We start from the raw sequence: 27,111 nt of genomic DNA, 5'->3' as shown, positions 1-27,111 counted from the left end.
CCAGGATTTTGTGCCCCCTGTTTTTAGGAGCTTTGCCAAACCATTCCGACAAAGTTTGGCCGTTGACACTGGGCACACTTCCGATGGATTTAGAATAGTTGAAATCGTGATGTAACCAACAAATGCAACAAGAATCATGACCCTTACAACAGTGGCACTCGGCTGACGCCATGTTGTTGCCATACACCGCACTTGCTTTGTTTACATTGTATACCCACTATAGCTCACGTGACGCCGGTCGCCGATTGTGTCTATTGTAGATCACGTCAGTCAGTCAGCATAACTGTGAAATGTATTCTTTACTTTCGGTTTAGCTATGCAACTTCTACTCCGTCTGCTGATACTGAGCAATTGTGATGCGTTTAACGTACCCTAAGAAATGACTTATTTCAGTAGCTTTATGCAATTGTGGAATGCTTGAAACCCCATTGGGGTCTTGACGGGAACCATTGACGTGCACAAGGGGGTGGGGCAGGGGTCATGCTCCACCTCCATCGTCAGACAGTGTGGGGAAATGTTCAAGTGGCGGATTTTTATTTTTACATTCAGTAGAGGAAGAATCAAACCACTCTTCCTGGCACAAGACTCCCTCTGAAGGGGATCCAGTTGTGGTGTGGGTGTGTACCTCACACAAAAATTAACAAAATGTATCAGCACGAACTTGCGTTTAGACCAATAAAAGGCCTAGTAGTTAATGGTTTAAATAAGCTTCAGAATGCTCCATTGGACGCTTAAGCTTTCATTCTTTGGTGCGGGAGGATCCTAAGACCCCCGGTTTATGGGAGTGAGCTTCAACGTTCACACAGTGACACCTCATCTTTTATAAAATCATTTGATCGAACTCTTGCCCTTCTATAAAATCACGCCGCTACATAAATCAGTTGAGGAATTTAGTACCCCCCCCCCCCAGTCCCATCCGATTCAAATGATTGTTTTCGCCATTGTGGGGAGGCCGGGCGTTTGGTCTCTCTCCTTATCCTTTCTTTTGAGATATGTCATAGTTTGCAATGTTTTACACACACACTTGAACGAAACCTCGGGAAACCCCGTATCTCTATTCAAAGAATGTCAACTGGTTGTGTTGCCTCTAAACAATTGCGATATGCAATTACTGTCCTTCGAAAGAAGTTCCAGGAGCTGAAATTGATTCCTTAGTAAAATTGCTGAACATTTTCTGCATGTTCGTGTAGTATTTTATCGCGAAAAGTAAAATCATGAAACTTTCTGGTATTTTGTAAAATACATTTCGCAACCACTGCACAGGATGGGTAATTTCATCAACTATTTCAACAACTGAAAGTGTCTTTGTTTTCTTTTATATTTAGTCAATCATTTCTTCACAGAGGAAAAGAATATTTCTACAAAAAAGACGAAATTATGAAACTCTAAACACAGAGAACTTTGACAGCAAACTAAACATTTCAAAAGTATCAAGTTTCAAGGATACATCTAAGCTTTCGAAGAATGTTCGGATGGCATCACAAGCCTCCTACTGTGATCCATCATCAACTAGTAAAAATTAAAAACAGGCATATCCCTAGATGGGGTATTCAACTAGCACGGTGTGGATTCCTTTTTTGAGTTTAATTTTTACATTGTTTTCAGCTCACCACCCTATGATAACGGTGAAAAGTGGGTGCGATTGTGATAATATGTAATGATTTACCACTTGGCACCTAACGTAACGGCAGAATATGCCTGTGGTGATTCTTTACAAAGCGTGACGTCCATAAACGTAATAATGTTAGTGGTTCCTTTGTCAACTAATTTCCCAATGCATGAATGAATGGTATATTTTGATTCCCTCCTGGCGTTCCATAGACTTACACCTTTTCTCGATGTCTCTCGTTTATTCCTCCAATGTATCGAGCCTACGGATAATTGCATGCATATCTTTATTGTAGTGCAGTGTTAAACGTTGTTACAGGTTAACCATACAGTCCATGCCAACATCGGTGATTTAATAGTGGCACAGAAGTAACCCAATATTAGTTAAGAATGGCGGCAGGTGAGCAGATTTATAGTGTAATACATACCCAAAATGAAATTTATAACCACCGCTTTTGAACTGAAGGGAACGAAATTGTCTTGGCCTAGATTAGTGGTATTGTGTTGGAAGCCTCATTTAGAAAATGAATGGCGAGTTGGGCAGTCTGTAGCTGTATAGTGCAGGCCAATGACAATGTTATTTGTTGCCAGTGAAACGTTAGGTCTTACTCTTAGTTCACGACATCACAATGGTGACGATTAGCCTAATGTTAACATGGCTAGGAAATGCATACTGGGTCAAAAGTATACTATTCCTAGTACTAAGTTAGACCTAGGTAGCACTAGCAGCCCAATGCAAATTGCAACATTATAAAGATAACCCAGAGATTACTGTGGGAATGTGGCCTTTGTGAATAACTTTGCGATGATTGTTAGTCAACTTTCTTCTATTGAAAGTATCCTAGCACTAGTAGGTCCAGTGACGACTTTGAACTTTTACTCGTTCTAATTTTACATATCCAGGCCTAGCTTTTACAATGTGTGAACAACATGCACATATGCATTTAACTTTGAATAATATAATATGTTAAAGGGTGTGATGACTCACGCAAAAAGAAACGTCTAATGCCGGTAATCTGACCTAGTATCGAATGAGGTGTAACAGAAGTGTTAGACACCACCATCGATCCCAGAAAATACACACACAGCTTGCTACCGTCGGTAACTAGACACTAGTGTACAGTCAGTACATACAGCTGCGGTCAAAACCCACAGCACAGTGTATAAACGATACAGCAATGGACATCTCAGGTCCAGCTAAAGATAACAAGGTATCACATTTCATTACTGTCTGCATTTTGTAGCGACACAAACAAAACGTCACTTGCAAGCAACAGAAAGTTAACTTTTCAGATGGCCACATGCGGTTTGGGGCGAGTCTTCAATGCCTTTAATATGGAGGAAAATGCCTGCACATGAGTGGTGTATAGTCCTCAACTCAGTCATAAAATACTGCTGAAAGTTCAGGGAGTGAAAGCCTACAGTACTAGAACTATGCCCTGAGTGACAAATGTGTGGAAGTTGTTTATTGAAATAGAAGAATAGATTTGATCTGGCAGTTTCCGTTCTTTGACATCTTTTCCATGCAGTTAAACCAAGAAGCTTTAAACTTTTAGAGGAGTTAGAGGAAGGAGAGAAGACATCCGATGACAGTACCATCAGCTGGGGTCTGGTCAGGGATGATGATGATACATTGACATATTGGCAAGCCACAGTTATTGGACCTTCTGGGGTAACTTTTATCTTTTTTTCCCTTCTTATTTCATCATTGTCATCAATCAATGGATAAGGTTGTAGTTTCTTGTTAGAGGGATGGGGCACCACAACATCTCAACAGAAGCTGCTGTAGTGTCATATCGGCTATATGTTAAATCTATCCTCAGTCAGAAACTCAGAATTTGTCAAGCTGATTTTCATTGCTGTGGAAAATGTTGTACCACTTATGCAAAGAATAATTTAAATTTTAGTTAAATTTTAGTAGCATCCTCTCAACACTTTTTCTGTTAAGGCCTGTTATAAGAGTTCTGTTAATCCGTTGGTTCTCAAAGGTCTCAATGTGTGGTACTGTATTGTGTATGGAACTGTTTGAACATGTTACCCCAATCCTACGCAACTACACTGGCTTCCAGTGACACAACAGATTAATTTCAAAATCTTGCTGCTAACATTTAAATGTCTCCATGGACTTGCTCCAACATACTTACAAAACCTCATCCAGGAGTATACGCCACATCGTTGCCTCCGATCCAGTTCGAAATCTTTACTGCATGGTTGCCCCTTCTGTGTCCACAAAGTCATACAGCTCTCGCTCATTTCAGTTCTCTTCTGCTATCCTCTGGAACGGCCTTCCAATCGGAATTAAAGAAGCTCAATCTGTAACCAGGTTCAAAACGCTTTTAAAGTCTCACCTTTTCTCACCTTTGTAGTTTTCCGGCCTTTCAGCGCATAGAGACTTTAGTGTATATTTGCGCCTTATAAGAACTGTATATTATTATTATTATTATGATGGAGCAAGTGCTCCGCCCAACTGTCACATCACAAGAGCAGTTGCATAATAAGTCAATAAGTTCTCATTTTCTTCCCTTTCTGAGTTAAGCTGCATGGGCTAATTTGTGGTCCTATAAGTATTACAAATGAAATTATGCACAGTTACTGCTGCATGCTGCTTGGCCAGACTGGTCACAGGGAAGAAACCTGACAAACTACAACCCCTGATCCTCTAGGTTGGGGGTTGGGGAATGGGTGTGGGGTTAACAGCCCCACCCCATAAGAAGTCTTATTGTTACAGAAACCATTGCCTTATGCACTACTGGCATGGAAAAAATTAAGGTTAAGGTAGGTTGCTTGGCCTTTACTTGGACAAGTTGCCTATATGATGAAACTGATTCTCGGCAATTTGGATAGAAAATAGGGTTGTGCGATATTTGCTTTTTACCGTCACGATAAATAGTTCAAAAATTATTGCGATATTTCGATAATTTTTCCCCTAACAGAATTATCATAAATCTCGAGCTTTGAGTGGACAGACAAAGAGAGATAGACTGTATGGAGGGGACATTCAAAGAGAATATTTGAAAAACCTTACGATATTTTTCACAAATATTGATGCTTAGATAAAGTGCTTCCTCACAATCAACGAGCCGCCCCGAAATTCGCTCCGCTTACGTAAAATTTCTACATATATACTGTAACATGTGGAAAAACCCGAGTTTTTACACGCATAATTCCCACTGACATTGGTCACAGAACATAAGTAGGTCATCGACATTCAAACTTGCCCGTGTTCATCGCACCATGGGAACAACACAACATATTGAACATGATGTTACATTTTCCTGCCATCTGGACGCCGAGTGTAAATTTTGGTGTAATATGCAAATTATCGATGGTACTGTGCTGTGCGGTTAAAACTTAAACTATTGCGACACTAATTTTGGGAAGTTGTTGTAGAAGTAACTTCTGTATCAAATGTAAAGTACTGTATGGTACTATAATTTATAAAAGACGGTTTTCCTCAGGTGGTAGGGAAAAGGGGTGTTTCGGTGAACTCAATCTCTTTGTATAGTATTTGGATACTTAAAATGACCATGTACATGCAGTTTCTATTTCTCTTTAGTAAGCTCTGTATACTTAGCATGTTTATCCTTTGTGGATCTTTATTGGAATAAATACGAAATGTATTATTTGACGCCAGTATTTAACGGTAAGCATTTCTTAAATTGTTGACTGAGCTTCAAAATCCATTTTCAAAAAAGTCTGTTTTCATGAAGGTTTATAAAATCGACATACAGCTAGGGTAGGAAAATATTAACTTAACCACATTAACGAAAGTTGTTCTACATCCAAACAAAATACATGTTTCTCGTACTGAGATCTGAAAAAAAAAACGGCGGCCATTTTTCTTCTTTTCATGCGCTAATACTAGTTTGGAATATGTGGCAACCTTTACAAAATAATTTTTAAGGATAATTTAGATTTGTTGTTATCCGAATACAGACTCAGGAATCAGGAAAAAGGAGGCCCCTTGCGCGGACGAGAAACATGTTTTGTTTTTAACCGGCCCTGCTTCAAAGTTGTTGGGTGGAAGTTTTGTATTCTTTTCACTCTATTGGAACCAACGGTAAAGTATATTAAAAAATTGACACAAGAAACGCTTAGTAATACTTTATTATTTCTTCAAAATGTTGCCAACTATTCAAAGTAAACTTATTCTCCGTGGAACATAACCTCTACAACTGAAAAAAAAGTCGGGAAAGGAAACACTGCTAGGCGAATATCACGTCTTAAACTACGATTTAAGAAACGGCTCTTTCAAACATCTCACTAATTCTTTTGGCGACTTTAATCCCTTTTCATTGAGCACAATAGCATTTCCTGCATATAAACTCGTACAGGGATTATACAAGGTGTCTACGCGGCGTCTACGTGGCAATTTGTTTGTCAACGAGTTTATACGCGATTGTTTGGTTTATATGTCTTTATACGATTCTGTGCCCGTACACATATTCAGTTATACGTGAGCGTTACTGTAGCAAACTTGTTGTAAAAGACGGGTTTGTTACAAAGTTCAAAAGTCAGTAAATGAAGTTGATCAACTTTATTTCTTTTCAACTTTCTTAACCATGGAATGCTAGAATAACATTTACACATAAAACGGAAAAGGATAATTGCATTTTTTTCCACATTTATTTTAAATTTCTTTCACAAGAAATTATCGTCAATTGTTCAATCCTCAAAAAATATCGTCTTGAAAAAAAATTATCGCGATAATAATAATTTTCCATATAATGCCCAACCCTACTAGAAAACACCCCAAGCTGTAAACGTTAAAACCATTGGAATTCAACTCAAATTCTAAACCTCTCCTTACTCACTGATACCGAGACAAGCCGACTTTGAATTGTACATTGACTTTTCTGTACGAAATACAACCACTTTGTTTTAATCCTCATAATTGAGACATGTTTTCATTGTTTGACAATAATTTGTGATATGTTCTGGTTACAAGTATAACATTGCTGATTGCATTTCATTATTAACATATAGGTTAATAACTACATTTCATTATTAACCTATAGGTCAATTACTACATTTCATTATTAACCTTTACGTTAATTAATACATGTATTCGTTATTAACATATAGGTTAAAAAGTACATTTCATTATTAACCTATAGGCACAATTACTACATTTTGTTATTAACCTATAGGTTAATTACTACATTTCATTATTAACTTATGAGTTAATTACTACATTTCATTATTAACATATAGGTTAGTTACTAGATTGCATAATTACCCTATAGGTCAATTACCATCTGAGTTTACTTTGCTTCTCTCTTTCTGTGCAGAGTCCGTTTGACGGTAGAATCTTTGCGCTATCCATAACGTGTGGGCCGAAGTACCCAAGAGAGCCACCAGTAGTTCGTTTCATGAACAGGATAAACATGGTCGGTGTTGGACAAGATGGATTGGTAAGTAGGAACTGCTTTCTGCTGGATTACTAAGTTCTTGGGTTTTCCTGGGAAATTAGCATATTGGGTGAGGGTCCTCAAGGTTTGTTCCATAGCGATAAACTGCACCCCATTAGCTAAAAACTGTTCAAGATCAAGTTTTAAATAAATCAAGAAAAATTCTGCTGTGCTCATTTGGTGTTAGTGAATTCATGGTTTCCAATCGATTTATGGTTGGATTAAAGTGTGTTGCTCTGATATATTACAGGATTCCATCCCGCATGCAACATTTTGGTGCCACGCTGGCAGCGATTTGCCCACCTCTGACTCATACAGCAGTTAATATCTCTCCTCTTCGTTTCTCTCACCTCTCTCCAATACAGCTTGACCGCAAACACTTTTCATTCTTCAAAAGCTGGAAACCGACTTCTAGTATGAAGGATTTACTCAGGAGTATCAAGTCACATATGAATGATAAGGAAAATAAGAAACTACCCCAGCCGCCAGAGAACGCGACCTATCATTGAGAGGGACGAGTCGTACCATGACAGCTCTCGCAGTTTCTTTATCATCACAATCTCGGTCGTGTTGCTGTTGATATTTAAGCGAGAGAAGATTTTCAGTGCTCTGAACAATACAAAAAAAAAATGGTTTTTTATTTTTGTCAATTGGCAGTTGTAGCAGAGGGCTGACAAAAGGAGTTATGTTGATCATATATTTTCTTTTTTAATGTTTGCAATTTCTTGCTATTTGACCCCATCCCACATCACCTCTTCTCTTTTCTTCTTCTGTCCAACTACCCCACCCCCCTCCCCCCTGCCAAAGAAAATCCTTAGACACACATGCAAATTCTGTGGTGCATTTCTTTGTTGTTCACACAACATAGATCGGTTTTACACTACATTCCTTAGCCAAAAATAATCAGTTGCAATTTGAAGGGGGAACATGACAAGGTCAAATGCTAACCTTATTTGTGGTTTTGGTATATTTTTGTGTTATTTCTAGCTCTGTAGGATCATTTTTTTTTCTAAAATGACCTCATATTATATGACGATCCCATAATATAGAATTTACATTTTGGATAGGAGAGATGATGATTAAACCACACTCGTTGTTCATAGATAATAACATCTGACTTCTTACTTAAAGGTAAGTGTGTAACAATTTTTTTACGAATTAAAAGGCTCCCTTTCTTTTGTTTGTACACTGTTCATAGAGTTGGGATTTTCACTTTTCGGTTTGGCAAATTTTATGGACAATCTCATCACTTTGGGAAACTTAGATTCGTTGCCAATTTCAAAAATGGCATCACTTGTAAAGCCATGCTTTGTTTCATAATTTTTTTTTTCAGTTGCAAAGTGTCTAAGCTTTGTTGACCTTTAAAACATTGATTATGCGAATAGCTGTGCAAGCAAAAACTAAAGTTTCGGCTTGATCGGAAAATTTTAAGAAGTTGCTTGTTTAGTACTACATGCATCTGGCAAAGAAACTGGTAAAATAGTCAACCATTGATTATTCTGGTTTCAACAACATGTAATTCCTGAAGGAAAGTGACTGGTTTTTACTAAGCAAACATTTCTCATCATTACCCACTAATTGGTTTCAAGAAAGTGTATTCAATTGTTATAGATTTTGCTTCCTTCTTCAAGCACCTGGTTTCATTTGCAGTATATTTTCTGTCCTTATCAAATTAAGGTTTCATGAACGGTATGCTGTTAGTTTCACTGCATCAGCAAAGTGTAGACAATGTTAACACCGAAACAAAGATTTGAACCTTGAGTGCATGTTAGATTTGTTAAGTTCACACACACACACATTATGTATGAGATGAAACATTTGCTTTTGTCTTAAGTGGAATGGCTGCATAAGCATATGTGAGTAAGGTCAAATACTTGTCAAACAGCTCTGGTAATAAAAAGATATTTCAAATGCATCAGCTATGCATATTCTGTTTCTTTGAAGTACATCTATACATATATATATACAGTATATGTATATGTATATATATATATATATATATATATATATATATATATCTATATATATGTATATATATATATATATATCTATATATATATATATATGTATATATATATATATATATAGCTTAGATTTGTATAAAGTCTGTGTGTTGTAGTTTATTGCCAACAATTCTCTCCTCCTATTGTATTGATAAGTGTGAGGAGCTCCAAGTCTTACATGGTTGTTGATCACTTACTTGGGTGTGAAGTGAACCATCGCTGAATCAAGTACTGTGTCAACATCAGATAATGGCTCATTGCAGAAGAAGCATGAAAAATTGCGAGGAACCAAAAGTTTAATAATTTTTTCGCTTTCCCTGTATTAAGTAAACTTTCTTGAAGCTATTCTAATTTGGTTTGACAGACCTCAATAATATATTTGGGATTAACAACTTTTGGTACCCACTGAAAAAATGTAAGTGAATTTAAAAGACATTTTTCTTCTGTTTTTTCTTTTTGTCTATTTGAAGCAAGAATGTTACCTCTACCTACCCGAAGATTGATTTTTCTAAGCTAGTCATGTTGGTATTTTAAACGGAGATGAATGTAGATTTTTCTGCCATAGTCATTTTTGTATCAGAATATATGGCATTAAGTAACAGGATTATTAAAAAGTAGAAGGAAAAAAAAATTAAAAGCAAAAAAAAAGAGGGAAATGAAAAGCATGTTGAATATTCATATCAGTTTCTGTTTGCAAACTAATGGAGCAAGTTTGTGTCTTTCTGAACGTAGTAATACACGCTTTCTATTTACTCCATACATCATGTTATGTGTTATTGTCATGTACATATACCCATAGCTCCAACTGAAGATTTTAAATTCTCTGTAAACAGAAGTGTGAAGGGAATTTAACAGTGAAGTAATTAAGTCCTGCATAGCCTTGTTTTGTTTTCTTTCATGTTTTGCCTAAACAAAGAATTCTGGAATATCTTACGGTAGGCTGAGGAGATTACCTTTTTATAAGGATGCCACCACTATGCCTATTTAACAAAACACCATGCCCCACTTAACCTCTCCCCTACTCCAATAAATTTGCGTAGCCAAGCAAACTGCAAATGTTTCCAACAAAATTATATCCTTTCTCCAGTTCAGCCTAAGTAACGACAAAATCGATAAATATTTTGCATTTTTTCAAGGTCAGTCCCATTCATTACAATCAGAGACAAAAGTGGTAAGTGTAGACCTAAATGTCAAGGGAACTTGACTTTCTATTTTCTTGGATTGTCACATCTCCACATTTTTCTATAATAATAATCATAGACATTTATAATGCGCTGGTATCCGTCAAAAAAGACGTTCATGGCGCAGTGACACAAACAGTGCGACAGCTGAACAAAAAACAGTAAACATAGTACAAGACAAAAATGCCAGCAAAAATGTGCAACATTGAACAATTAATGAAACAGTTTTCATCAGATGAGTCTTGAGAGAGCGTTTAAAAGAAGCAAGAGATGGACTGTGTTTTACATGTTCTGGAAGGCTGTTCCACAGAGATATATTTTACACTTCAGAGTGGGTAACTGGGTGAGGCAATATAGGAGGTGTCGAAAGAAATTACCCACAGTCATGCCCATTTAAGGAAGAAATCTCATTTTGGTGAGAACATTCATCTTTTATTAATAACTTAAAAATATAATATATTTACATGCATTTAACAACATTACATTAATTTTATCCCTCTCTCAAAGTTTCATTTACACATAGGTACCTCAAAAGCCTCACTTAGCCATTCAGGTATAAGTGAAGAATGTTCAGAATTCCCAAAATGCATAGTACTGTCACAATAACTCTAGACTTTCCCACAACTTGGCTCAACTTATTTTTAAACCTTTAAAAGGTTTACTTTTACCTCACTTTCATAGTTTTACTTTGTTGACCAATGTGATTTTTCGATGTTAATTCTGCAAGAGCTTATGCAGTAATATCCAAATATGCTAATATTGGACTAAAAAAATCTGTGTGTGTGTCCATTTTATAATTACCATTTGATCATCTAACATTGCAGCTCAGAAATATAATTGCAACTTACAAAAAAGCATGTCACAATGATCATAGGCAAATAGTTAATAGGTTATGCATATTCATGAGATGCAAAATACATGGAGATTGGCCTAAGTTGAACCAATGACCAGTCATGAATGGCCACACACACAAAGTGGTGAAAAACAACCATCTGTTGATTCTCATACAAATTGTGCCAAGGAGTAACACAATACTGTCAAATCTACCTTACTACATTTGCCAAAAAATAATTAAAATATGGAAAATTTTAACACAAATCATCTGAGATATTATTCTGTAGGTAAACCTTGCTTGGAATTGATCAGGAGGATTTTGACTGAAATGTACATGGTAAGGCTATTCTGTGAGCAAAATTTGGCAAAATTAGCTTATTTCAATCTCTAACCCTGTTTCTAACACTTGTTGCCATAAAGAAGAATGACAACAAATCTTATATGCCCATGGAATGTTCTCCAATAATATGAAGGTTTTCTTAAACTAGCTTCATGATTGATTTCATAAGAAACCAGATTTTATAAGAAATCATGGTAACCATAAAAATAAAATAAAGATAGTTTTGTCAATCAAAAGTGCAGAATGATAAAATACTTTGTTATACTTAATACCATTCATTACAAGTCAAATGACTTCTTTTGTGTTTCCCACATAAATAACTAGAAAAGCTTGCAGTCCTTGGTCGTTCTTGTAAACAATCAGTCATTGCATGCATATCCACAAGACTGGTTCATGATTTCATCACATTGAGGCAAAAAGTGTGTTCAGTTAACATAACCTTTAAAGAGAGTGAAGACTCGCGCACAAAGAAACGTCTCATGCCGGTAATCTGACCTTATTTCGAATTAGGTGTAACAATAGGGTTAGACACCACCATCGATCCCAGAAAATACACACACTGCTTGCTACCATCGGTAATTAGACACTAGTGTACATTCAATACATGCAGCCACGGTCATTACCAATAACACAGTGTACATAGCAGTGATGGACATCTCAGGTCAAGATAAAAGAAAACGAGGTATCACGTTTCATTACTGTCTGCATTTGGTAGCGACAGGAAGAAAACTTCACTTGCAAGCAACGGAAAGTTTTTTTTTCAGAGGGCAGCACACCGTTTGGGCGAGTCTTCAATGCCTTTAATGTAACCTTTGATAAAAGCAGTGAAAAAAAATTGCGAGATTGTAACCAATGTTCTTCCAGATTCAGAGAAAAGAGCACAGCTAGTTACATAATCTCATTTACACACAAAAGCAATAAAAAAAAAAACAGAAAAAGATACATAATTTCCATTTAATCAAATCGTGCAAAGCTGTTTATTTGTAAAGTTACAAAACAAAATATCACTTTCATTTTATAACATTAAATATAACTTTAACTAATAACTTATTATAACTTAAAACAAAGTTGTATAATAGCAACGGCTGCAAATTAAGGTAGATTTAAGAAGAATGGGTAAAAACTCTTTCACTAACACAATGCTAGAGCAACATTGAACAATGATTTAGTTGAGGTGGTTCTGTTGTGAGGAAGCCCGAGCATATCTGTGGTCTTGGGGAAAGAAAATGCATGACAGATAGTGACGATTTTAAGTGAAAGCATCTCCCTTCTAAGGGTTTAAGGATAAGTGATAAGGATAAGTTAAAGCCACTGTCCCCATCCACACTGCCATGGTGTCTATTTCCAATGTTGCAAAGGAATATTGGCAAACTACATGCAAGCTGGATTAAAATATCAGTAAACAATGCCACAGGAAGGCATATAACACATCAACAGCTGGTCATAAATAAATATCAACAGAGAAAACACAAAATACAAAAAGAAAGAAAAGAAGAAAAAAAAAAAGAAAGATCTGTACATTCTATAAGAACAACAGTTTGATAAAAGTGAGCCACAACATCTGTGGTGGTAAGATACTATAGGTGAGCAATCTCTATAAATACATATGAAATAGTTCAAAAATGGTTTGACAGTGATGGCATCCAACATGAGGGGGTGAGGGGTGGGAGGGGAGGGAGGTGGGACACCAACAAGTTAATGAGGGGCAGAATATTTGTGTCCCATTAATGAGTTATGAAGCCTATCTCTATGGTGTGGTGCCATTCGACAAGCTATGTCTGCATCCGTGGCAAGCTAGGAATCATAGATTAGAATATAGCAGATTTTATGGGTTGTTTTTGCTAGTTTCTATATGGACTACACCATCAGCGAGATAAATATACCTGTACCATTATTGCAAACCATTTATTGAGAGGCACAACAAAATTGACTGTTGTGGCAGATTGGGGTGCACATTACACTGGGGGAAGGGGGGAACAGACCACCCTCTGCCCGATCCCCAGCTTGGGCTATGGTTCTGCGGCCACATGTATATAAAATGGTTAGTAATGTAGCAAATGCTGATTTAATGAATTTAGCTTTGATAAATATCATACATGGTGGACAAAGCTTGGAAAATAGGTCAGGGAACCTTTCCCTCCACTCAAAATTTCCCTCCTTTCCCAATCTTCCAGAAACCTAGCTAGGTGATGTACTTAATACAGAAAACACAAACAAGAATCATGTGAAGAATTGAAACAGAATAATAAATCAAAATTCAAAATTTAATCTTCTCCCACATAATTAACCCCTCAGTCCTTTTGCTCTTCCAAATATCAATAAAATTCCATTTTGGGTTACTAAAGGCAAAACACTTTCAAAGACATGCATTTACCATGAGCGTAACCAACGAGTTGGGAAACTTGTAACATTGTTAAAAATTTGTCAGTCTTATCAATGAGCATCAACTGTCTTTCAAGATTTTGCAAGCTAGCCTTTTTGTCCTTGTGAAACAAGTTTCACTCTCATCTAACACCTTCCCCCCTCTTCCCCCTCCCCTCCACCTATATATGAGATATAGGAACACTTGAGAGTGACCCACCACCCACCCTATAATAAGGTGACCATATTTTTTCTAGGGAATCCAGGGATATGACACTGATTTTGACACCCCCTCCCCTTCCCCCTCCCCCCCCATTTTGACATCAAAGGCTTATACCAACAAATTAATTTTAAAGGAAGGCATTTTTGGTGTCCTATGTTTTCAAATAATCACGGTTAGAACACCTCAACCGGAAATTTGTCCAAGATATAAATCCAATGCCAAATCCTTCAAGGTTGCTGCAAGACATATATTTTTTCATCACTAAGTGCAACATAGAATGTTTTGAATGTGAATTACAGACTATGTGAAATTATTATTCAGTGATCTTGATTACCTTTATCTGTGAGCCATGACTGAAATTCAGCTTTGCTGCCTGGTTGTGAAACAATTGAGGACTTGCCTAGGTTGCAAGCTGTCTCTGAGAATGGGGGGCCCATGAAGGTGAAATTGAAGTTAAAATAATCTTGAGACCTTTCAGAGGAACAGTGATTTATCCAATGCGACATTCTGAATAGTTGGCCTAGGGGAGGGGTCTCATGGGAGGTGGTGTCCTCCTTCCTTTGGAAAGAAATTGTAACTTTGAGAGGTGGGCACATGGCAAAGCTACAAAGACCATGCGTAAAATTGAGAAAGTGATTGACAGGAACTATTAATTCTTGGTGAAACTGAACCAAGTGATTACCTTGAAATAAACACCTGCGTACAAATTGCTCATTACATATATTTTTAGGTGTGACATTCTTTTACGAATATGTGACAAAATCGCACAAATATGGGCTGGCTAAATCCTTGCTGGGGACAATTTAATCTGGGGACATCTGGTCACCTCACAGATCAAAGGGCAATGCTCTGAATTGTGATAAAACAAGTTTTGTTGGACTTGTGTCGGTCTCGTTCCATGTCCTTGCGTGTCCTGACTGGACACGCAATTTAGTCCTATTGTTAAGTCCTATTGTTAAGTCCTATTGTTAAGTCCTATTGTTAAGTACTATTGTTAAGTCCTATTGTTAAGTCCTATTCAACTAAATGGACAATCAAATTGCATAAAGTCTTTCTTCCTATCGATTTATATAAGGTTTATTTTACAGATCTGCCAATTTTCAAATACAACATTTCAGCATTATCTATTCATTTACTGTGGCAGTACACTGATGTGTGCTATAGTATGGCTATATGGTGTATTAATCTCCAATACTGGGTACAGACTGTTCCTTGCCTGGTCCCGAGGCATACGTGCTAGTGTAAGGTGAGCCTTGAGTTGTCTCCATATCAAAGAGCGTGACAACCTTTCACACATATAACCCTATGCCATCTTGTCACTGAAGTTTCATTCCAGGGACACTCTCAACATACCGCTGTTGTGTTTACTATGGGCAGCAGGCTCTGCTTTTGGAAATAATCCAACTACCATCTCATCCGCCTTCTTTGGAATGACTTTTGCCCAAACCAGGCACGACGTCACTGGGGCAGTGTCCTTGCACCATTTTTGAGCAAAAGTGAAAATTATTGATGGCAACTTTGGCTCTTGAAAGTCCTGCTTTGTGGCCTTCAGTGCATAAGTTTTTGATAGACTCGAACGGAATATATCCCAGTCAAATACTTGGGTTTCAACATTCCTGGCTAATTCTTGTGGCTCTGGCGACGCTAGCTGTGTGCTAGTCCAATAAATCTTACCCCTCGACCTCCGGATAGCAAAAACACCCTTCTGAGGTTTCCAATATAGCTGAAGTCTGAAAGATTAAAATAAATACAACACTTTACATGTGGAAAGTATTACTCAGGCAGCTTAAAAGAGTCTAAGAAACTGTAGCGTCAATAAAGCCAATATCTGGAGTGCCAGCTGAGTCATTTAATGATATAATCCTCAAAAGTGCAAAATTACATATTGTTTTGTCATGACATTTTGCCCTCTGAATTTCACTTAGATTTAAGTTTATAGCAACTTTTTAAATTACAAAACCCTTGAATATTCTGGCTTGCTATGGCTGGCTGGCCAGGATTTCAACCCAGGATAATTAATTGATAATACAACACCAAGTATGAACCATAGCAACCTATCTGGAATTTCACAGATAAAACTATACCAAGTATAAACCATAGCAACCTATCTGGAATATCACAGATAATACTACACCAAGTATTTACCATAGCAACCTATCTGGAATTTATAATTTCCCTGGGACAAGATAAATTCATGCTAAATTTCTAGAGGTTCAAGACATAAGATGCCATTCATTTACTCACCCTCCCTGGAGTGCATTTAGTGCTCTTTCTGTGAGTTCCATGGCCCTCGGAGATACTTTTTCAAATTTCTTTTTGACCTCTGTATTTTCCAGAGATGGGAACGATACAGCTTGACATCGATCCAACAGTTCTTTGCTGGTCTTATTGTAGAACATGATGCAGCCCTCAGCACGCTCCACTTTTACAGTTCCACAGACTGGCAGCGTCGAATAGCTAACAGTGATCTCCAGATTAGTCTCTGAAATTTTCAAAATGTATAACACTTTAAAACCAGAATGCAAAAAATGCATTGAGGTTTCGATGACTTCATTACCCTAGCCTTCTGCTTGGTCACCATGCAGAAACAGCTCTTATAACGTAAATGTCCTGAAACACTAGTTTGATGAACAATTACACTATGCCATGATAAACACAGGTCAGTCTACTGTACGTGGCAATACATACCTCCACCAGAAACAATAGGGGTCTTGTACTCAATGTGATGCATCCACACACCAAAGTATGAGAAGTATCCAGGATTCCTACTTTGAGATATCATGTTTAAAGGGTTTCTAGAGCTTGACTGCTGGTAACTCAGATGACATTTGACTTCCACCAAACACAACTGACTTCTTCGATTCAATATAATGCATCCACATGCCACATATTCAAAATATATCCATGCTTTCCTAAGTTGAGCTATCATGTTTACAAGTTTTTTAATATTTGTTCTTTTACTATATATACTATAATCAAGTACTAAGATAACACATCCACATGATCAGTATGAGAGGTATCCATGCCTCCTGCCTTGAGATATCCTGTTTACAATGTTTCCTTGGACCTCAACAAAAACAACAGGGTTCTTCCTCTCAATATGACACATCTACATACCAAGTATAAAGAGTAAAGATGATTTCTATCTTGAAATATCGTGTTGACAAGCTGGACATCTCACACACACACACACGCACACACATGTTTGTATTACATTCAGACCGAGGACCCCATTGTACTTCCATTGTTCAAATCCACGTACCCTAACCTTAACAATACCCCATACAATAGAATTCTTCCGAGGACGTGGTGATTCTTTAGAAATCACAACCGAGGACCTGGAATTCTTTTGTTCAAGTCCTTGGTCAGATAGCAAAACAAACGCACGCACGCACCCATACATACACACACACATTATCATCACTGACTGCATCAAAACCAAAAATGACATTGTTGACAGACAGAGTATAGATATTCAATGGCATCGTGAGACCTTGCATAATTTGATTGTGATTTATTCCTTACTGTCAAATTATGCATTCCATTATAAACACATAAACATAAAATATTTGAGGTCTGTCCTTCAAGCATTTCTCTGTCATAACTTCTCACCTGCAACAGTCCGAGCAACTAAAGGTATAAAATCTGTTAAATTTACAAATGTCCTCCATAGAAACGACCATGAGGGTAAATAATACAAGTCACAAGGATTCTCACCTGGTGATAACTTGTACGAGGTATCTGTCGATGAGTCTGTGGATTTAACTGACATTACGTCATCGTCGGGATGCAGATTCTGGCTGTCTGGTTGATTAGCGGTTGTAGCTGGTTGGAATCTTTGAGGTTCTGAATGTTCGGGTTCGGGAACTGGTAGCGCATTACTGTAAAAGCCTGGCTGAACGCCTGTATTAAAAAACGATAAAAAAATGACAAACGGAACAATAGTATTGAATAACGGAAACCAGAATGGTAACACTGGTTTCTAACCTCTGGACATACAACCAGCGACCATAGCCTAGTGGTTAGGGTGTCCGCATATAAAGTGGGAGGTCCGGGTTCGAATTGCGATGGAGGCTGGAAGTTTTTTCACTGTTATATATATATATATATATATATATATATATATATATATATATATATATATATATATATATATATATATACAGTATATATATAATTGAAATTGTAGTGAGTTGGAAAATCCAGAACAGTGAAAAAACTTCCAGCCTCCACCGGAATATATATACAGAATCTGTTCAAAGTATCTCTTTCGAGATCCGGCTTAAGGAATCACAAATGATTTCGAGTTAGTTAGCATAATGTTTGATCTCTAGGGTAAGGCAAATATGTGACTAAAACAGAACTAGTATGGTTCCATACAGGTGACAAACGCCTACAGTGGAATAACGACCTTCCTTACCGATTTCGAACCTCTGGACATACAATCATTGTCCATAGCCTAGTGGTTAGGGTATCCGCATAGAGGCTGGAAGTTTTTTAATTGTTCTGGATTTTCCAACTCATTACGATTTCAATTATATATATATCTATATCTATATATATATATATATATATATATATATATATATATTACAGACAATTAACTCTTATCTGTAGTGAAACAATTCCCAAAATTAATAATTAATAACGCAGTAGCAATGAACATGGAGGGGATGGGGTGGGAGGGGACGGGACGGGACGGGGTTGAACGGACAGGGTGGGTAGGCGAGGTAGAATGACTCTGCAATACCATAGGAAACAAAACAAAGAATATGAATTGAACAGTTCTACGTGTCTTACACAATTTTTTTTTCTTTTGCTCATAACATACCACCATCCTTCAAACTGATGAATCATTGTTTGGTATGTTTTGTATATTGCTAACGATGAGCCAATGAAGGAAGCATTCATGTTTGTTGTAGCAGTAACAAGGTAGCTATCAGTTGTTGATCATCAATGGTACATACCATATGGTGCCACACCATATGGTGATGGCAAATGATTCCCCTTCCCTCCTCCCCTTCCCACACCCCCCCCCCAATCAAAATTCTACAGCTATAATCTCAAAAGGAACCTTTGACACAGAATTATTGTTTTACAGCCTGGTAACTTTTCAGAAGATACCTTACATTCCCAAAATATGGAAAGATAAAAAATGTATTAATTAGGCATATTTTATTCTCCAGCACATACCATGTATTTCTTGGTTTGGATCAAGGAACGGTCTAGTTTGTAGGTCGTGGTAAGTGGCCTGTGCATAAGATTCATCATACGATGGTGGTGATACCAGTATTGCCTGATTCAGTAGGTAAGGGGGCCTCTGACCCGGCATGAGCGCTTGTGTAATCTCGTTGTCATGAACCTCTGGCAACGATGTCTTATCGTAGCCTTTCAAAGCGGAATTTATTACACTAGATGGGACTGACTCCATAGAATCCATCTGACATGATAAAAAAAACAGTAAGACAAAATAGAAGCATGTGTAACGGAAATATAACAAAGTAAACACAATTGTAAGCAAACATTCGCTACCCTTGCTGTGGAAGGTATCGCGGCATGAATTGTTTCATCCATAATATTTTCACAACAACACTGAGGAAGTTGGTGTGCTTTGGATTACCGTGAAGACTACCATATAGGCAACAAGTACAGAATATATCATATCTGTAAATAACTTTAACTGCACATCCAACCAACATTTCTCCCTGGATGATCTAGAATTTCTTCTTGAAAATATACCAATTCTCAAGTCATGAGCTTTTATAAGTCTTGACTATTTTCCATATTGTAGAAACATCAATCAAAACACATATGACAAGTAAATGAAATACAAAAATAATATCGAAAAAATGAATCACGAAAACAACGTAATAACTGAATTACAGTTCAGTTGAACCAAACATCTCAAAACGATACAAGCAAGTTGAATACATAACCGTGCAACATAACAGTTTCAACATTTAACAGTTTCAACCCAACCACTTTAAACTTTGAAACCTCTATCATTTCTTCATTTTCACTGTTCAGAGAAAAAAATTGACACAAGATCCTCTCGGGATTACCACGAATTTGAACTTTTGCGGTCAAGGTATGTATCAATAATGTCATCGTGTGCAAAATATGGATCAACAGTCCACCAAAATGTGTGTGTGTGGTGTTTCACTATCAGAAATACAAAGAGATAGAAGGCATCGTTAATGTCCTGCTAAATATCATACACAAATGATTTCAAATCCTTGGAAATTGACATTTTTAGAGAACTTATGGTTCCGGTCTATATCTTTTTGATTCAATGGTACAGGACTTGCTAGATTTTTGTTAACCTCTCTACATTGAACATAAGGGGTAAGATCAATCGGAGGTACCTTTGTTATACACAGTACATCTTTGGGAGAGATTTTCTTAAGAAAATACTTGCTTTCATCGCAAAATTGCACTGTCTGGGGCATCAGAGCATGAAGAGAATCTTTCTTTGTACGACCGCATTTCAAGGCATCTTTTTACATCAGTATTGTAACATTTTTAACTTGACCTTGTGGTCTCTGCAACACCTTCTTGAGTTTGGTGATGGTCCTAATATTTGTTTCTCATTCGACGCATGTAAGTAACACGGTTTTCATGAATTAAAATGAAATATATACATCATCGTAATACTTCTCCATGGAGGGTTGACAACAGGTAGTGAGTACGATCTAATACTTGATATATTACCAAAGGGCTGTACCATTCTGCATTTATTTTCCTGGAGTTGGAATGTACAGCAGAAGAGGAGGGCTAAAATAAAATAAACTCATTGTCCTAAAGTGTACATAGGGCTTATCATATCGTGTCAAGTCAACATTTTTCTGCAAAATGTTCAATTGTTTACTTCATTCCGACTGAGCAATTGAACAATTTTGTTAAAATGTTTAATTGAAAACTTATCATGTGTCGTCAATTCAACAATTTTCTGCTATATGTTCAATTGTTCACTTCATTCAAAGTCAGTAAGTGAACAATTAAGTGAGTAGGTTGTGACTAGTTCATGGACATACAGTACACATTAACAAAAATATAATGAATCTTTGAAAGCTTAACTCACCACTTCATCTTGCTGACTTTCTGTTGCTATGTGCCGTCCAGGTGTGGTAAGAGCTGCCATTATCTCTGCAATCATAATACCACTGTCTGCCCGACCATTAAAGTCTTCAAGGAAAATATGATACAAGATGTGAGTAACCATTTTATTAATATTAATAAAAATGACTCTCTGTGTTTAGGCTTTTCTCACATGGATTTAGAAAGAAAGAAAAAACGTGGGCAAGGCCAATTCAGTCTAAGTTTTGCCTTCTCTTCTACTGTCATACAAATTGGTGAGAAATGCCTTTAAGCTGTTTCACTATATATGATATTAAGCACTAACCAACATCTAAATAATTTAAAATTCACTTAAAGGTATTTTAGGATATACAGGTTACTACAGACATAAAAGAGGGCGACAAACTTGACAGCCCAAACATTGATTATTTTACATGTTCACGTAGTACCACTTGTTCAACTATGAAACCAAGATTCCATCACAAACCTATGAATCAGAACATGTATAGAGGGTATTGTTTCTTCACAAGAAAGCTTATTAAATTCATGAAATTGGAATCTGTCTAACTGCATCGTCACTGGAACAAAGGTTCAGAATTTGAAGCACAGAACGAAGAATGTTTTATAAGGTTGTTATGCATTCAGTGTAAATGGTTAACAATATAGCTATAGATATATGTTAATTTATTTACATATGTGACATGTCACATGCTTGATGTTAGCAACCATGGTTGCTTCAAATCTCAAATGCAGCTGGCTGAATATGATTTGTAACTTAAGCACTCAATAAACTTGAACATAAACTGTATTGGTAAGTTGAGAAAATTGAAAACGTCAGAATTTATCCCAAAGGTTATCCTACTACATTTTAACACAAAAGGTGCCTAGCCTAGTATTGCATGTAAGAATTGGGGCTGACATTCTTACTATTAATAACCTGTGGTGGCTAATTAATAGCCGATAAAACTTTTACGACAAGAAAAACAGTTCTTATATTTCGTACAAACATTTTAGCATAAGTGACGAACCTGCTAAGAACTACTATAAATGTAGGGAAAGCAAACGTAACAAAAAAACAGCGGGAAACCTCTGGTACAAAAGTAGTTTGCAAGCTAACCCTTGCTGAAGTTCCTTCTGCCTGTACCTATGCCGACCTTTGATCTCCACCCAAAATAATAAGGTTCTTGTACTCACTATAAGACAGACACATATGCCAAATATGAGCTATGTGATGTACCATATCTTGGGATATCATGTTTAATAGGTTTGTGTTTGTAAGACTCTACAGAAGGTGATCTTTGATGACCCCAAGTGACCTTTGACCTCCAGCAAAAACAACAAGGTTCTTGTACTCATTATAGAGAAGCCACATGCAAAACATGATAGCAAATAAAGTTTCCTATCTGGAGATATAGTGTTTACAAGGATTTCAAGTTTAGACCCTTGGGAACACAAAGTCCTCCTCCTGTTCCCCTCTCTCACTGAGAAGGGTTCATTTTCTTTACTTACCACCTGTGCGATACTCTTCAAGAACTTTATCAAAACTGTCCATTCTGGCTTGTGGAACATCTAAATAGAAGTATATGTAAAAGAAAAAAAATGCCATTTGTAATTCAAAGCACAACAACAGCTACATGCATATTTAACTTCTCTTTAAAGAACCTGCAAGGACATATCCATCCCACGCACCTGTCCCACCCCCCCCCCATGGACATATTTTATATCCTCTAACAGATGCTGCAAAGAAATATCCGTCCCACTAGCCATGGACGTAACTTGCAAATCCAGCTTCTCTTACAGATGCTACAAAGATATCTGTCACAAGTCCCTGGAAGTGTCTCTTACTTCAATGAGAACTGGCATATTCTATATCCATCACTCACTGGTCAGACAGTAGGAATATACAGGAGACTGAAAATCCTCCTCTTCCTTTTACAAATCTATTTAAAGGACAATTCGAAAGGGTTCATGTCAAAGGTAAGACATTACAGAGCCTGCAATGGCCCGATAATTTAAAATGTTGTTGTGAGTAGGACCAGCTTCCAAAGTTGACTTTGAAAGAAGTGCTGTATTGACTATAACTAACATTAGCATGCTATATTACTAAGCATCTTAAGAGAACTTCACTGAATTTAAATTAAATAACAATCAAACAGGAACTTCCTTTTCAATATTGAGCTAATTGTTAGGTGATGTTTGCAAAAAACAACTTATATTGTAGCATGGTGGGCTCATAATTGACGCACTTAAGAATTTGAAAAATCGAAATCACTCAACTGTATGTGTTTTTCATATGTATAGTTCCCCAGAAATGTAATGATCTCAAAATATTTATTGTTCTGTGTATATGCAACGTACAATTGAGCAGAACTTGACCACAAAATGTCTGCCGTGTCAAGTTCTTTCATACCCTTAAATGGACACATTCCTCGATAAGTTAACTGTAACTTTTGTGTAAGTATACATCAATTGACTCTGAATGCTCTTTGCTATGCTCTGAGCCCCTAAGCTCAGACAGGTCAGGACCCAGAGAGTAGTGGTATCATGCTGTGGTAATATTGGTTAGTTTTAGGGAGTAAGATTTCCAAATCCCAAATATGTGCAAAATTGAGGGGAGGGGTGTTAAAAGCTTAAAACACATATTGATTAGCACATAGCTGAAATGGATTCAAACTCTGCTTCGCTACAAAAAGTTGCCTGCTGTATCGTTGCCAGTAATATTTGAAGGTGCGTCAATTACGAAGGTGCGTCAATTACGAAGGTGCGTCAATTATGACGCCTTTACTATACATACCGTATGTATTATGCATAAGCTACAAGGAAAAAACTTGCCTTTCCAATATCTTGTCCATAATATCCCCTCCCATCCTCTTCAACAACAAGTACGCTGATTACATGCAAAGTTTTCTTGAGGTTCTATGTTTTGCAAATATTATAATGCCATTGCTTGGTAATTACCTTGAGGGTTTGGTGGCCAATTTTCGAAATTATGGCTGGTGCCATATGATGTTTCATTCGTTTCCATGTTTGAGTCCATTATGTAGCTTAGTGGATGACCGCACTCAATTCAGTTACCTGTACAACAGAAAATGTTAGGTATTAATAAATAAAACATAAAGTGTTAGCAAAATGTTAAAATAATTTAAACCCAAAAGTTCTGCTATCATCACTCTGTCCTGAAGTCTATCACACTATATCAATTAATTGAATGTCGGAGATGCCAACTTACCTTGACTCCTAGAGTCCTTTATAAATATAAAAACAGAAAAGTGTGTTTCCATCAATCTCGATGATTGTCACATCAAATTACAGATTTGATTATTCTTTAAATCATTGAACATTTTTGGCATCTAATGGTCAATGTGAAGGCTTAAAACACACTCCAAAATGCAGAAAAATCCAAAACACTTTGACACTTCAAGTAATAGGCATTCAATCCAGCCTATCATCCATGTAGAAAGAGGAATTTGAGGTTTGAATTAAAAAGATGTTTTCACAAAGTTCTTGACTTCCTCCTAGTTGTGTAGTAGTAACTATGAAGGCAACATTCATTGATATTATAGGTCTACCATTGATTGATAGAGCTGATACAAACTTTAGTTGTTCATGGTTTGAATTGTCCACGCTTGAATACATGGGCTTCAAAATCAGTTCACATCAGCATCAACTAATTTTCCAATTTGGAAGTGATACTCTATAACACATCTTAAGCAAGGACATTTCTCTTCCTTAATCAACGGTTGTTTAGCCCTAGCATTGCAAACAATACTACTGTTTGATACTTCACTGAATACAAGGAAAGAATAAGTGATTTCCAACACTTAAATAAGTACTTACACTATTAGAGCTGATACGAAGCCTATGAGATAGTTATCAAATTGTATTGAGTCGGATGGTCTCACTAAACAGTAGCAGTAGTAAAGTTATGCTTACTGTCTTAGGCCTAGCTTACACTACAATATAACTATGTATAGGCTATTACTATACTACTACTAGTAGTAGTAAGGTTACGTTGTACAAAGTAAGCCTAGTGTAGCATACTGGCTAGAAGATTACATTTCATTTTCAGATTAAATTTTTACTTAGCGAAGTTTGATCCTTAGAAGCCGACAATTAGAAAAGAAAATCAAATGTGAACGATACCTTCCAAAAGATCGCGTTTGAAACATAAAAATTTGCAAATATCAAAATGTCAAAAGAACATCCCAATTCTGCGCCGTCATAAATTCAGAAATTATGGGGATTCCCCTAGGTCATCAATCAGTCTCGTTCACGTTTATCAGATTTCTTGTGGAAAACAATTTCCCTTTTAAAGAAGATGAGTATTTTCCAGTTAATTAAAAGACATGTATACAGTATAAATATATTTTTAAGTGCAAGTGTATTCCATAAACAAAATATAGACATCACTTTCATTTTAGTAAAATCGAATTTTAAATTGTACATAAATTATGGGGGTTTTGTAATTGCGAAACATGAACGCAATCACAAACGTAAATTTGCAAGATTTGTGTGGTGTTGTGGATTTCGTTTAGACGTTGCACAATCCATAATGCTTCACGCCCCAAACGTTGACATACGTCATGGTGATTACCCTGCAAGACATAGTAAACACAGAAAAAACCAATATCGCCAAGATTGAATAACAGTGACACAAATCAAGGAACTTGCATATGAAGCAGCTGCGGTCAAGGGCGGCGGAACCGGGGGGGGGGGGCACAGGGGGTCGTGCCCCCCCCACTTTTCCTCAGGTTAAAAATGTGCCATTTTTCTACATAAAAATTGAGGTGTCTCAAGTTAGCAAGAGGCCAGGGAATTAGAATGAACACTCGGGAAGGGCCGTTTCCGGCCATCTGAGGGGTTTGTAAAACCAAAAATTTTCTTGTACGCTCCGCGCCAACTGATGGTGGCGCTCCGCTCACATAGTCGTCAGAGCCGTATCTCTATATACGGCTCTGATAGTCGTGTATACAACTTTGCAAATCCTGGCTACGCCCCTGACTTTTAATGAATTTCTGTGGGTCAAACTCAAAGCTATTTCGAATGGAAAAATTTGTAAAGATATTAACAAGAAATAAACTCTAATTCCGAAGATTCCTACATTAGCAACTAACATGATTTCACCTCATTTTGTCTCAAAAGAAAACTTGTTCCTTTTTTTCCCAATTTGCACATTGGATATTGCAGTGCTAGTATGCATATTTTCCTTGAAGGGGGGGGGGGGCGTTGATCGAGCCTGATGTGTATACGCAAATAAGATAATACAATAAGAGTTATAATGGGTACTAAATATAAGGCTGCATCAGTCCAATCGAATTTCTGCAAAGTGCCCTTTGATGTCGGTGCCCCCCAGATTAAAAGTGCTTCCGCCGCCCTTGTTCAATCATTATAGTCTAAATATAACTTTCGATGTACCTTTTGGCGTCTATAGTTTTAACTTTTATTTTGTGCGAGAATCCCCAGATTCCTATCCAATAATATTCTGCAGTTGTAATTTTAAAACAATTGCCGCTCTAGTTGCTTTGTGTGGTGTAGGATCATTGTTATGATCCAGCTATCAAACTGCTTTGACGATGACAGTGACGTGTACCTATCCTATGATCCACTCTAAAATTAAACTGACCACCTTACTTCAACCCACACATCCCTGCTTCCAACCGTTCTCAGTAACAACTATCTTAAACTATCTTTAAAAGTTCTCCACCTCCCCCTCCCCCTCCCAAAAAATAAAACGCAAATGAGGAGAAGGTTCTTGTAACCCCCATCTCCACCCCGCAATAATAATAATGATTTGATGAATTTATTTGTTTCAACACATAGTAATACAAGGTGAACAAGACAATATAACTGCAAATAAGTAAAGTATGTGAAAGGAAGTAAACTTAGAAACCCACCCTTGTGGGCTTAATCGAATAGAGTACTCCCATCAAAGAAAATAGAAAACCTTAACACCTAAAAAAGAACCCCCCCTCCAAAAAAAAAACAGATAACCTGATAATAATAATAATAATAATATTAATAATACACTGCCTGCAAGAAGACATATAATAAACTGAAATTATGTACTGAGCAA

At 36.9% G+C, this 27,111-nt stretch overlaps 2 protein-coding genes across 2 annotated transcripts; one reads left to right on the top strand and one right to left on the bottom strand.

Annotated features, from left to right (window-relative positions):
• The first annotated feature begins 1,849 nt into the window (after nt 1-1,849).
• LOC139965731 (ubiquitin-conjugating enzyme E2 variant 2-like) lies at nt 1,850-9,895 on the top strand. Its single transcript, XM_071968391.1, has 4 exons — nt 1,850-2,008; nt 3,138-3,280; nt 6,900-7,022; nt 7,385-9,895. Exons 1-4 carry the CDS (start codon nt 1,999-2,001, stop codon nt 7,526-7,528), a joined length of 420 nt encoding a protein of 139 aa, XP_071824492.1. The 5' UTR covers nt 1,850-1,998; the 3' UTR covers nt 7,529-9,895.
• A 2,422-nt stretch (nt 9,896-12,317) lies between these two features.
• LOC139965729 (uncharacterized) lies at nt 12,318-25,337 on the bottom strand. Its single transcript, XM_071968389.1, has 8 exons — nt 25,182-25,337; nt 23,997-24,113; nt 22,548-22,607; nt 21,043-21,146; nt 19,155-19,401; nt 17,679-17,864; nt 16,206-16,443; nt 12,318-15,691 (listed from the first exon to the last, which is right to left on the bottom strand). The coding sequence occupies exons 2-8, from the start codon at nt 24,073-24,075 to the stop codon at nt 15,289-15,291; spliced, it is 1,317 nt and encodes a 438-aa protein (XP_071824490.1). The 5' UTR covers nt 24,076-24,113; nt 25,182-25,337; the 3' UTR covers nt 12,318-15,288.
• Between the last annotated feature and the right edge of the window lie 1,774 nt (nt 25,338-27,111).

Source organism: Apostichopus japonicus, chromosome 3 (genome assembly GCF_037975245.1).
Source record: "Apostichopus japonicus isolate 1M-3 chromosome 3, ASM3797524v1, whole genome shotgun sequence".
NCBI lineage: Eukaryota > Metazoa > Echinodermata > Holothuroidea > Aspidochirotida > Stichopodidae > Apostichopus > Apostichopus japonicus.
This window is presented reverse-complemented; position numbering and strand designations above follow the sequence as displayed.